This window comes from Xenopus tropicalis, chromosome 4, assembly GCF_000004195.4.
Source record: "Xenopus tropicalis strain Nigerian chromosome 4, UCB_Xtro_10.0, whole genome shotgun sequence".
In the NCBI taxonomy this organism is placed as follows: domain Eukaryota; kingdom Metazoa; phylum Chordata; class Amphibia; order Anura; family Pipidae; genus Xenopus; species Xenopus tropicalis.
Genome location: NC_030680.2, coordinates 141,461,807 through 141,476,280, shown reverse-complemented (window position 1 = coordinate 141,476,280; position 14,474 = coordinate 141,461,807). Strand labels below are relative to the sequence as shown.

The following is a 14,474-nucleotide window of genomic DNA, read 5'->3' as shown; positions in this document are numbered from 1 at the left end:
AGTTTCTATAGAAGTCAAGAAGCCATGTTTTCAAACTCGAGTTTGTAAACTCCAAAAATTGGAGGTATTCATGTTTTTTATTCAAAACAAATTTTTCTTATTAATAAATAAGTGAGTATTTGATATGCAAGTTAATTTGATTTAGAAAAACAAACTTGAATTCATAAACTTGAAAACTGATAAATAAGCCTGCTAGAGTATATCATAACAATAACAAGGCCCTACAAAACCTAGGCTCCAATCTGATTCCCTTTGCTCAGGTGGAATCTCTCTTGCAAAGGATCCAGAGCACATGTGGGTCTCAGCTTATATACTTTAGAACAGTGACATCGTCTGGCCAGATTTTGAATTGCCAGGGGCATAGTCTAAAGCAGTGCTGTCCAACTTCTGTGGTACCGAGGGCCGGAATTTTTCTGACCTACGTGGTGGAGGGCCGATAATGGAAGCCAGTTTTGACCACTCCCCTTTTTGAAACTGCACCCACTTGAAACCACCCCCGTGTTATCACATGACCATACCCATATTAATGGTTGTAGTACAGCAAAAACCTTCCATTCTCTGCCTGCCCTACCCTGCCTGTGTGTGCCATACTCTGCCTTCCCTACCCTGCCTGTGTGTGCCATACTCTGCCTTCCCTACCCTGCCTGTGTGTGCCATACTCTGCCTTCCCTACCCTGCCTGTGTGTGCCATACTCTGCCTTCCCTACCCTGCCTGTGTGTGCCATACTCTACATTTCCTACCCTGCCTGTGTGTGCCATACTCTGCATTTCCTACCCTGCCTGTGTGTGCCATACTCTGCTTGCCCTATGCTGCCTGTGTGTGCCATACTCTGCCTTCCCTACCCTGCCTGCGTGTGCCATACTTGGGCTGGTTTGTGCCATACTTGACCTGTGTGTGCCATACTCTGCCTGCCTTATGCTGCCAGTGTGTGCCATACTCTGCCTGCCTTATGCTGCCAGTGTGTACCATACTCTGCCTGCCCTATCCTGCCTGTGTGTGCCATACTCTGCCTGCCCTACCCTGCCTGTGTGTGACACAATTCTGGCACTGCTCCTACAGTCTGCACAATAACTATATATTAAAAAACTTTTTAATTGCAGTACCACCTCAGTATATGTTCTTTTTGTTGTGTGCAGGGATTATTTATGGGTTTTTAGTGCTCCTAAAGTCTGTATGAGGTGTGAACAGGAGAACAATGTGGGTGATTACAATCTGAGCCTGAGGTGTGAACACTGCAGGGGGTGAACAATACAGAGATTAAAAGGTGTGACAACACAGGGGATTACATTTTTAAACAAAAATGAATCTGAATCTAAGGTGTGAACCATGCAGGGAGGGCAGTTAATCCCAGTACTGATACCATTTAAAGCTTACACAAGAGTAATCAGGCAGACAGGTGGGGGGCCACACAGAGGGGGGTTGCGGGCCGCCAGTTGGACAGCACTGGTCTAAAGGGATACTGTCATGGGAAAACATGTTTTTTTCAAAACACATCAGTTAATAGAGCTTCTCCAGCAGAATCCTGCATTGTAATCTGTTTTTCTCATGGGGCTAGCCATATTCTTAATTTCCCAGGGTGCCACAGCCATGTGACCTGTGCTCTGATAAACTTCAGTCACACTTTACTGCTGCGCTGCAAGTTGGAGTGATATCCCCCCCTCCCAGCAGCCGATCAGCAGAACAATGGGAAGGGAGCAAGGTAGCAGATCCCAGTAGGTATCAGAATAGCACTCAATAGTAAGAAATCCAAGTCCGGCTTGGGACTCCTCCAGTTACATGGGAGTAGGAGAAACAATAGGTTAGCTGAAAGCAGTTCTAATGTGTAGTGCTGGCTGAAAGCTCAGACTCAGGCACAATGCACTGAGATGGCGCCTACACACCAATATTACAGCTAAAAATACATTTGTTGGTTCAAGAATATTATTTTAAATGCAGAGTAAATTATTTGCTATGTAAACAGTGTAATTTAGAAATAAAAATACCCAATAAAAATCATGTCAGTATCCCTGTAACCTAGAAACAGGAACTTTCTAGGACCCTTCTATAACTAGAACTGAGGGGAAGTTACATTGATTGTATTAAGTATCCAGGGGCTGTTGAAGTCAGCTGTATGTATTTCGAGTGTATGAATGATAAATAGCCAACAATGAAAATATCACTTTTTTTGCCAACTTCTTAAAGGTTTAAAAGATTTAAAATTAGCCAGAAATGTGATAAAAAGATGTCAAAGGCAGCAGAAAAGAATACATTTATCTCGGATTCAGTGCATTTATATGAGATGGATTTAACTTAATTTATGGAGATGATAAAACAGCATTGATTTCCATCGTGGAAGCGGTAGAAAGTTGTGCTTTGCTCACCTTGAGTAGCGCAGACGCTCCAGGCGGTTATGGGGTCACGTAGAGATTTTCAGTTGGCTTTTGTGCAAAGACGAGCAGATTTCAGCAAAGTTCTCTGCCTGTATGTGATATAATGATAGATATTTATAGGGATGCAGCTTTGCTAAGGTGCCAAAAACCTTTGGAGTCACCTGGTTTAAATGATGCCACTTCTTCTCTATACGAGGCCCAATTCTGCACAGCACCCAAGGCCCAAATGGATAGACACCGTATGAGGTGCCATACACACTATGGCCCCTTTCCCTTTGTTCCCATCATTCTAGCAGCTCTTATTCACTTCTGTATCTGCAGGAATGGAGCATCAGTAGATTAGATCTTATATCCATAGTATGTGGAGATTGGTTGGGACCTGCAGGCCACCGTACATGTACTGAAAATAGTATGAAAAGTAGTTCGGAATGATTTTATCAGTATCGTGTGGCCAGTGATAGAGTTGTGTATTTATAGGTCACATCCACGATGTTTGCATGGAAAGTCAGTGGGTGTCATTTATAAAATTTGCGGCAACGCAGAATTATTCGCACAGTGAACATATTTGCCCTGCCAGTGTTTATATTTATAAAGCTGGACAAGACTGGTGCATTTAATGTGCAAACATAACTGCCCTATTTTATTCTCAGTGCAAAAGTCATGAAAGCTTTTTAAATATGGCACATTCGCAAATTGCAAATACGTATGTGAACATTCTGTGTCCAAGTTACGTCACAACTTAGTGGCGGAAGAATATCCACTAAACGATTTCGCAAATTGCTAATTTTTATTCACAAAGAGAAAATAAATGCACACAGAGGGCATGCCCATGCAAATCACTATCTCGTTTTCTAATTTTTGTGGTGTTCTCTTAACAGGAGCACCAACCCGGGGTATCAGGGAAGCAATTACACTCACTTTACTTTACTTGATTTGGTACTGGAACATATGTGGCTGTTGTCAGTCAGGCCCTGGATACAGGCTACTTTAGAATCCCTGCTGGGCTTGATGTTGGGCAATGGGATATAGTGGTAAATGGAACAGGGGCTTTTGGAATAAGAACCGTGGCTGTAATCAACCAATTTCTATTTAGACTAATGTCCCATGGAGCAAGTTAGTTGCCCTCGATAGATCTCTGCTACCCCGGGCAACTTACCGCTCCGAAATGCCCTTCCACCGGCAACAAGAGGAGTCGCTGGAGGAACTATGCATCGCGTTGGCAGTTGCCTGCAGGAGGAAACTTTGCATGACTTCAAAAAGCTGAAGCGACACCTTGGCCTTTCCACCGTGGAAGGGCATTTACTGCTACTTATAGGCACCATCTCTCCCTACTATACCTGCTATCCCACAGCCCCAGTCCCTTCCCAGAGGCTATTATCCCCCCACTGCTACTATAGGCACCATCTCTCCCTACTATACCTGCTATCCCACAGCCCCAGTCCCTTCCCAGAGGCTATTATCCCCCCACTGCTACTATAGGCACCATCTCTCCCTACTATACCTGCTATCCCACAGCCCCAGTCCCTTCCCAGAGGCTATTATCCCCCCACTGCTACTATAGGCACCATCTCTCCCTACTATACCTGCTATCCCACAGCCACAGCCCCTTCCCAGAGGCTATTATCCCCCCACTGCTACTATAGGCACCATCTCTCCCTACTATACCTGCTATCCCACAGCCACAGTCCCTTCCCAGAGGCTATTATCCCCCCACTGCTACTATAGGCACCATCTCTCCCTACTATACCAGCTATCCCACAGCCACAGTCCCTTCCCAGAGGCTATTATCCCCCCACTGCTACTATAGGCACCATCTCTCCCTACTATACCTGCTATCCCACAGCCCCAGTCCCTTCCCAGAGGCTATTATCCCCCCACTGCTACTATAGGCACCATCTCTCCCTACTATACCTTCTATCCCACAGCCACAGTCCCTTCCCAGAGGCTATTATCCCCCCACTGCTACTATAGGCACCATCTCTCCCTACTATACCTGCTATCCCACAGCCCCAGTCCCTTCCCAGAGGCTATTATCCCCCCACTGCTACTATAGGCACCATCTCTCCCTACTATACCTGCTATCCCACAGCCACAGTCCCTTCCCAGAGGCTATTATCCCACTGCTACTATAGGCACCATCTCTCCCTACTATACCTGCTATCCCACAGCCCCAGTCCCTTCCCAGAGGCTAGTATCCCCCCACTGCTACTATAGGCACCATCTCTCCCTACTATACCAGCTATCCCACAGCCCCAGTCCGTTCCCAGAGGCTATTATCCCCCCACTGCTACTATAGGCACCATCTCTCCCTATTATACCTGCTATCCCACAGCCCCAGTCCCTTCCCAGAGGCTATTATCCCCCCACTGCTACTATAGGCACCACCTCTCCCTACTATACCAGCTATCCCACAGCCACAGTCCCTTCCCAGAGGCTATTATCCCCCCACTGCTACTATAGGCACCATCTCTCCCTACTATACCTGCTATCCCACAGCCACAGTCCCTTCCCAGAGGCTATTATCCCCCCACTGCTACTATAGGCACCATCTCTCCCTACTATACCTGCTATCCCACAGCCACAGTCCCTTCCCAGAGGCTATTATCCCCCCACTGCTATTATAGGCACCATCTCTCCCTACTATACCTGCTATCCCACAGCCCCAGTCCCTTCCCAGAGGCTATTATCCCCCCACTGCTACTATAGGCACCATCTCTCCCTACTATACCTGCTATCCCACAGCCACAGTCCCTTCCCAGAGGCTATTATCCCACTGCTACTATAGGCACCATCTCTCCCTACTATACCTGCTATCCCACAGCCCCAGTCCCTTCCCAGAGGCTATTATCCCCCCACTGCTACTATAGGCACCATCTCTCCCTACTATACCTGCTATCCCACAGCCCCAGTCCCTTCCCAGAGGCTATTATCCCCCCACTGCTACTATAGGCACCATCTCTCCCTATTATACCTGCTATCCCACAGCCACACGTCCCTTCCCAGAGGCTAATTTATCCCCCCACTGCTACTATAGGCACCACCTCTCCCTACTATACCTGCTATCCCACAGCCACAGTCCCTTCCCAGAGGCTATTATCCCCCCACTGCTATATAGGCACCATTCTCTCCCTACTATACCTGCTACTCCCACAGCCCCCAGGTCCCTTCCCAGAGGCTGATTATCCCCCCACTGCTACTATAGGCACCATCTCTCCCTACTATACCTGCTATCCCACAGGCCAACAGTCCCTTCCCAGGGCCTTTATCCCCACTGCTACTATAGGCACCATCTCTCCCTACTATACCTGCTATCCCACAGCCCCAGTCCCTTCCCAGAGGCTAGTATCCCCCCACTGCTACTATAGGCACCATCTCTCCCTACTATACCTGCTATCCCACAGCCCCAGTCCCTTCCCAGAGGCTATTATCCCCCCACTGCTACTATAGCACCATCTCTCCCTACTATACCTGCTATCCCCCAGCCCAGTGCCTCCCAGAGGCTATTATCCCCCCACTGCTACTATAGGCACCATCTCTCCTACTATACCTGCTATCCCATAGCCCCAGTCCCTTCCCAGAGGCTATTATCCCCCCACTGCTACTATAGGCACCATCTCTCCCTACTATACCTGCTATCCCACAGCCCCAGTCCCTTCCCAGAGGCTATTATCCCCCCACTGCTACTATAGGCACCATCTCTCCCTACTATACCTGCTATCCCATAGCCACAGTCCCTTCCCAGAGGCTATTATCCCCCCACTGCTACTATAGGCACTATCTCTCCCTACTATACCTGCTATCCCACAGCCCCAGTCCCTTCCCAGAGGCTATTATCCCCCCACTGCTACTATAGGCACCATCTCTCCCTACTATACCTGCTATCCCACAGCCCCAGTCCCTTCCCAGAGGCTATTATCCCCCCACTGCTACTATAGGCACCATCTCTCCGTACTATACCTGCTATCCCACAGCCCCAGTCCCTTCCCAGAGGCTATTATCCCCCCACTGCTACTATAGGCACCATCTCTCCCTACTATACCTGCTACCCCACAGCCCCAGTCCCTTCCCAGAGGTTATTATCCCCCCACTGCTACTATAGGCACCATCTCTCCCTACTATACCTGCTACCCCACAGCCCCAGTCCCTTCCCAGAGGCTATTATCCCCCCACTGCTACTATAGGCACCATCTCTCCCTACTATACCTGCTATCCCACAGCCCCAGTCCCTTCCCAGAGGCTATTATTCCCACTGTTACTGCTTTGTCTGTCTGGTTAAGAACAGAATATAAATACATGCTTGGCCCAAGGTAATTGTCTCTGCTCGGTTCCTCTCCCCTTAAAAACATCAATTCTTTCTATATAGTCATTTCATATTTTTAATTATCTTGTTAGCTATATATGCAGGGCAGTCGTATGCAATTGAACATGTTAGGAAACACAAAACATTTTTCTGTTAAAAGACAATAGTTAATGCATTTGTCTGAAAGCGACTGCTTCATACGAGGATGCCGACTCTCCCCTCCTGATTAGTCATCTATGCCAAACGTCTCACTAAAACCGTCCAAGCGGTGCCAGCAGGGTGAGGGCGTAAAGCTAATGAATCAGTTGTATTGAAATGGAAGCGTTCTTACTATCAGTGGATATTAAATGGCGGTGTCACATTCCCTAATGCCATTAGTTACAAACCTTTTATATGAGTGATCATTCTTCCCATTAGCGCTCTCTTGGGTGTTAAAATTGTCTTCTGTTCTGTTGATCATGATTTGTCAGTGGGAATCATTCTGGGGACGGGTGACAGAACGGGAGAAGTGCATAACCGCACACTTTGGAAATCCGCATTCCATTTTCTTAATGCTCATACCTTTTTTTTTTTCCTCTTCTTCTGTTTTTGACCCAGATAAAACTGATGATTTTATGGCTAATTTAAGCTCCCCACGGTCTGCCTGGTGAATATGTATGTTGCTGCATTAGACATTTATTCTAACATAAAATTAGCTTTTAGCTTTGCTCGGAGAGACCTGCATTCTGCCTGACCTCAGTCGAATTGCCTTGAAGATACTTTGTGGATTTACAGAAGGTTGAAATGTTGCCCCCTTTCCTCCCCAGCACTGGAACGGGCAGCTGGGAAATACACATATAGAGAGGGCAATAGGGATAATCTCCAGTGTTTAATAGTATTCTTCTTAATTTAATAACAATCGGGTTACCTTCGGGCTCCAGCATCTGTCCTGGGCAGCACAATTCCCACTGAAATGAATAGGAAGTGAGTGGTGGCCACCAAGGGTGTTTTGATACCCTTTTGTGCCACCAACCATGACCCTAAACCATATACCTAGAGAATATGTGAGTTTTTATTTTTATAAAGGGCAAGTGACATACAGAGATAGGTATGTTAATAATAATAATAATAATAATAATAATAATGTTATTGCCGGCTAAAGGTAAGCCTGCTGTGTTGGCTTCTTAGCATGCAGTACCGCTTCTTGCCAGCAGGGAGCAGCAGCTACATACAATCTGTACTGCAGGCAAAACAGCTTATGCTGGCAATGAAATCAGTTTTAAACAATGCAACTCCTGATAATTGCAAGCCCTGTCTTTCAGTGAGAACTGAACCATTATCCATTTAATTTTACCTCTGTAGAGCTCATTTATGATAACAAGGTGCAGTACTACACACTAACATGAGTATAGAATACACTTGCCTACGTGCACTTGTCTATACTAGCACTTTTTTGTGGCGATACCTGCTTTAGCGCATGGGGTCCCAGAGGCAGTGCACCTAACCTGGGTTGCACTACAGTGGGTTATATGGCTCTTATTATCAAATGGAATCCTGACAACTTGAGCTGTATTAAAAGGAACATAGATTCACGAGAAGAGGGGGTTATTCTTCCACTTTGCAGATCGCTGGTAAGGCCCCATCTAGAATATGCCGTGCAGTTTTGTTCTCCTGTGCTCAAATGGGATATTTTTGACATCACAGAACCCTTCAGTGATTTCTAATATCCTTATCATTTAAAGTAGGGGGTACATTATCCCTTATAATACATGAGTGATACTCAGAGTTCCCTGTATAACTCAGCCTGCAGCCTTGTGCCTTTATATGGGCACAGAACCCCTCAGTGACTGCTAATATCCTTATCATTTACAGTAGGGGGTACATTATCCCTTATAATACATAAGTGATACTCAGAGTTCCTTGTATAACTCAGCCTGCAGCCTTGTGCCTTTATATGGGCACAGAACCCCTCAGTGACTGCTAATATCCTTATCATTTACAGTAGGGGGTACATTATCCCTTATAATACATGAGTGATACTCAGAGTTCCCTGTATAACTCAGCCTGCAGCCTTGTGCCTTTATATGGGCACAGAACCCCTCAGTGACTGCTAATATCCTTATCATTTACAGTAGGGGGTACATTATCCCTTATAATACATAAGTGATACTCAGAGTTCCTTGTATAACTCAGCCTGCAGCCTTGTGCCTTTATATGGGCACAGAACCCCTCAGTGACTGCTAATATCCTTATCATTTACAGTAGGGGGTACATTATCCCTTACTTCTAATATCTTGATACTGCACAAAATAGGGGACATTATTCTCTCTACGTGTCAAATGTGTTCATTGTTGGGATTATTGTTATTATTACTATTAATAATAACATTTATTTATAAAGCGCCAACATACCCCGCAGCGCTGTACAATAAGTGGGTTACATACATTGGACATACAGAGTAACATATAAAGCAATCAATAACCGATACAAGAGGTAAAGAGAGCCCTGCCCAAAAGAGCTTACAATCTACAAGGGATGCACAGAATCCAGGATTCAGTTTGGGATTCGGCCAAGATTCTGCTCTTTTCAGCAGGATTCGGATTTGACCGAATCCACACTCGTGGCCAAACCGAATCCTTAACATCACGTGACTTTTTGTCACATAAAAACTAGCAGTTAGGCAGGTTATATATAGGCATGATGGTTGAACGTGATGGACGTACGTCTTTTTTCAACCCAACTTACTATGTTACTATGTTATTATATATATATATATATATATATATATATATATATATATGTGTGTGTGTGTATGTGACAGTTCCTGTTGCCCAACCGACCAACAATAGGTTATTATTTCCCATCTATAGAAGGTGAAGGCAATTTGTGACTGTTGATCATAAGTAGCCATTGTAAGCCAAGCCGGCAGCTCCATAACAAATGCCGTATAATTTTCTGCCTATTTACGCTTGAAATAAGAATGTGTTTTGCTACAAGGGCCGATATCTGAATTTGTGTTGAATAAATGTGAGCACCTTGTCAGTAATTCTCTCCGGTTCTGCTTGGGATGTCTCCGAGGCTCCCGTATTATCGCTCGCCTGTTTCTCCCTTTTCACACTTAATCCGATACATCTGTATTCCGCGTCTGTTTGTTGTCTTGCAGGAGTTGGCCGCTTCAGGCGAGCAATTTGACATGGTGTTTATCGATGCCGCCGAGCGCAGTCATATAAACTATTACAACCTGATTATGAGCGGCAATATGCTAAAAATGAACGGTGTGATCTGCGTGCAAAGCGCTCTTGTGAGAGAGCATCATTCCCTGGAAATCACGGGTGATGAGGAGGGATCGGCCGTGGCCAGGAAAGTGACAGATGTAATTAATACCGACCCGGCGTTGGAACAGGTGGGTGCTGTCAGGCAGGGGAGCAGGGACTCAGTAGCAAAACAACATATTATTATTATTAGGAGTTGTTGTTATCTTTTATTTATATAACACCAACATATTCCATAGCGCTTTACAGAAATTATACATTAATCCCTACCCCAGTGATCTTACAATCTAAGGTCCCTATCACATTCCCATCAGTCCCTGCCCCAGTGAGCTTACAATCTAAGGTCCCTATCACATTCCCATCAGTCCCTGCCCCAGTGAGCTTACAATCTAAGGTCCCTATCACATTCCCATCAGTCCCTACCCCAGTGATCTTACAATCTAAGGTCCCTATCACATTCCCATCAGTCCCTGCCCCAGTGGAGCTTACAATCTAAGGCCCCTATCCCATTCCCATCAGTCCCTGCCCCAGTGAGCTTACAATCTAAGGTCCCTATCACATTCCCATCAGTCCCTGCCCCAGTGAGCTTACAATCTAAGGTCCCTATCACATTCCCATCAGTCCCTGCCCCAGTGATCTTACAATCTAAGGTCCCTATCACATTCCCATCAGTCCCTGCCCCAGTGGAGCTTACAATCTAAGGCCCCTATCCCATTCCCATCAGTCCCTGCCCCAGTGAGCTTACAATCTAAGGCCCCTATCCCATTCCCATCAGTCCCTGCCCCAGTGGAGCTTACAATCTAAGGTTCCTATCACATTCCCATCAGTCCCTGCCCCAGTGAGGTTACAATCTAAGGTTCCTATCACATTCCCATCAGTCCCTGCCCCAGTGGAGCTTACAATCTAAGGTCCCTATCCCATTCCCATCAGTCCCTGCCCCAGTGAGCTTACAATCTAAGGTCCCTATCACATTCCCATCAACCCCTGCCCCAGTGGAGCTTACAATCTAAGGTCCCTATCACATTCCCATCAGTCCCTGCCCCAGTGAGCTTACAATCTAAGGTCCCTATTATATTCCCATCAGTCCCTGCCCCAGTGAGCTTACAATATAAGGTCCCTATCCCATTCCCATCAGTCCCTGCCCCAGTGAGCTTACAATCTAAGGTCCCTATCCCATTCCCATCAGTCCCTGCCCCAGTGAGCTTACAATCTAAAGTCCCTATCACATTCCCATCAGTCCCTGCCCCAGTGAGCTTACAATCTAAGGTCCCTAGTATATTCCCATCAGTCCCTGCCCCAGTGAGCTTACAATATAAGGTCCCTATCCCATTCCCATCAGTCCCTGCCCCAGTGAGCTTACAATCTAAAGTCCCTATCACATTCCCATCAGTCCCTGCCCCAGTGAGCTTACAATCTAAGGTCCCTATCACATTCCCATCAGTCCCTGCCCCAGTGAGCTTACAATCTAAGGTCCCTATCACATTCCCATCAACCCCTGCCCCAGTGGAGCTTACAATCTAAGGTCCCTATCACATTCCCATCAGTCCCTGCTCCAGAGCGGGGACTAGCGGGTATTTTTTTCCAGCCATTTCCCCTAGATGGCAGTAGAGGGCAAAGCACCCTGTAGATTAATACCCTAAAAAAGTTGCCCTTCCCAGGGCTGGCTTTCAAGTAGGGCAGGGAGGCCAATAATCCAGTATATAGAAGATACTTGGCTGTCACAGGAATATTTTTAGGTTACTTACCCCGCTTACCCCATCAGTAGGGGCAGAAACTGAAAAGGATAAAAAAAAGCCCCCTGCCCAGAAAATATCCTTGGTGAAATATGATTATATTATGATTAACCAATACATTCTGCTTTCTGGGTGCTGTAACCCTAACAAACAAGGAGCTTATAAAGAGTTCAAATTGGAGAAAGGCAAATAATAATATAAAATAAAAATACTAGTTAACAATAGTAGGAAAATCTCCCCTTTAACTCCTAAACCGTCGGTAGGGGAACGAGTGCCTGCACATTAGTATGAGCGTTTACACACAGTCCTACATGGGATTCATAAAAGGAACCATTTGCCTGGGGGGATAAAAATGCTAATTGGATTGTGTGCATCTGTATCCGTCAACTTGACATTTTGATAATCATGAGCCCCTTCTATTTATTATAACGCGGCTCCGCTGAAGAAAACCATGGAATAAAAATATAATCTGCCCCGGAACAAGCAGCTCGTAGAGTATGAAACGCAACATAACTGATTTTACATGAATGGGATTTTTTTTTTTCCCCTAGAAGCAATTTCATGGAAATTCAAGCAGTGCTGCCTGTGGTTTATAGTAAGAGACCGTTATCCCAATAAATATATATCTATAATACACAATATACAAGGGATCTCTAGACAAGATCACACATGGGTCAATATATAGGCTCTCTGACTGGCTAGGGAAAATGCTATATGGGCCAATGTTCATCTACAGATGGTGAGATAGCATTGACCCCATGTGTAGGGATCACTTGAGGGTATATTGGATTCCCTGAGTTTTCTCGGGTGCCCAGATGTTTGGGCAGTGCGGCCAAATATCATCCAAACTGTCAGACCAGATCTATATATGTATGGCCGTCTGAACAGGGGTTGGCACAGCTGGGGGCTATATATGTCCTTGCAATGACTTCTTTAGTGCTCCCCATCCAGTATGAGGGTCCAGAGACTTCTTCCACATGGGATCCGTCCCTGAAATGACAAGTCTAGTGGGCAAAAGACCCTCCATATGGAATAAAACTGGATGGCACTGAAATGCTTACAAAAGTGGCATTTATATAGGGTTTTCCTCTCCATAGACTCAAACATGGCAGCCATTTATAGTACACAGGTGAACCAGGAGACTAGGGGGGTATGTAGTAGGCAAAGACTTTCCCTACAATTAAACTGCAATTGACAAGTAAAAGCTAATTGCTTTTTGGTTGCTATAGGTTACTGCCCCGCTATAAAAATCTTAGTCCATGTTATTCATGACTCCATAGGTGACCAAAATTCATGTCAACTGTTGCATATGTGTAATCATACTAGAGAGCATTGCTTAACGATTGTAGTAGGGACTGGTTGTTGGTTACGAGGGGCTCTCCTATATGAAGTACAGTAAATAAACAGGGGTAGGGTTATATAGGGAATTATCAGATGATTATCAATGAGCAGGTAAAGGTTGGAGTAGAGACTGTGTTCTAGATTTAAGTTCTAGATCCTTGATATAAAGCCTAATGCATTTTTCTGGGTTTCTAAAGGTCACATTACCCATAGATGGTTCCATTATCATTGCAAGAAGGATATTTGTCCCTCCATCTGGCTCGGAGAAGGTAAGGTGCATTTGCTATGATGGCCTAGGAGAACCTTTATTATTACTCACTCAACTCAAGTCTTGTAATGTCACATGTAGCTTAATAACCTCAACTGTCCTTTTTTTTTTTATCATAATCTTCACCTTCACCCATCTTCTCCCCTTCTCATGTTCTCCCATGATTTGGGTTTTTTGGATTCACAGAAAGACCTTCTAAATTCTGTTTTTCTTTACCTGGGACAGGATGTAATTGTGAAGGACGATGTGTTCTGGGGCTATAAAGGCCTTAGTATTCTGGATCGGATGCGCTTAGATGGAAGGGTGGCCTATGTGACAGGGGGTGGTCAGGGTATTGGAAGAGCCTTTGCCCATGCCCTAGGGGAAGCAGGAGCCAAAGTTGCCGTTGTAGACCTGATGCTTGAGAAAGCAGAGGCTGTTGCCTTTGAGCTACAAGTAAAGGGTAAGTAAATGTTTTATTGTGCCTGATGTCTATGGTGATGGGGGATTTTAAAACAGAAAAATGCCCAGTGTACTTTTAATTGCAACTAGAAGTTACTAGCTAGGCCCTTGACCTGACTTACTAATATATATATTGGTACATTGAACCCTTTACATTCCTGAACGCCCTGTGCAGAATTAGGGGCTGCCTTCTCTGCCCTGTAGGCTGAAACCATCCTTCCATCTTGTTTATTTGTGGTTAAAATGTCTTTAGACCAAAGCATTGGTCCTACAAGGCTGATCCTACCCTGCTGTGGCTTTTAATAGGGACAAGCTCTCATAGACCCAAGCCCAATGCCATAAGGTAGCAGCATTACTTACACCTGTACCACCTTGTTATATGGACATGACCGGAATTACTGTTATAGGATATAATCTTGCATGTATTATTAGTCAATATACTGTATTTATCCCCACTGTTTTTAAACTTTACTTTGTTGAACAATAAATATATATTTTTAGAAGGTCGCTGTGTGTTATTATATAAGTTGCAGACAGAGGCTTAACTGTTGTTGGTTGCACTCTCAAAACAAATGCAGGAAAACAGCATTTATCCCCCAAAATTAAGTAGAAAGTGCTTTCTTATTCCTGACCAGCAGGTGTCACTGTCCCACAACAATAAAATATTTCCCTCACTACGAAGCATTTACAACTTTGACAGTAACAATTGACAATCTGCAAACGTGCATTTTATCAGGACCAAGAGCCCACAGTGTACTTTTATTATTTGT

At 45.1% G+C, this 14,474-nt stretch overlaps 1 protein-coding gene across 2 annotated transcripts in view; it reads left to right on the top strand.

The window, feature by feature from the left end:
* Positions 1 to 14,474, top strand: part of MGC147226 (uncharacterized protein mgc147226) — a 51,551-nt gene that overhangs the window by 10,781 nt on the left and 26,296 nt on the right. For both annotated transcript variants that reach the window (XM_012961363.3, NM_001079162.1), the window contains exons 5-7: positions 9,813 to 10,052; positions 13,193 to 13,264; positions 13,489 to 13,705. In XM_012961363.3, the coding sequence (XP_012816817.1) occupies positions 9,813 to 10,052; positions 13,193 to 13,264; positions 13,489 to 13,705 (529 nt within the window). The remainder of the gene's footprint in view (positions 1 to 9,812; positions 10,053 to 13,192; positions 13,265 to 13,488; positions 13,706 to 14,474) is intronic.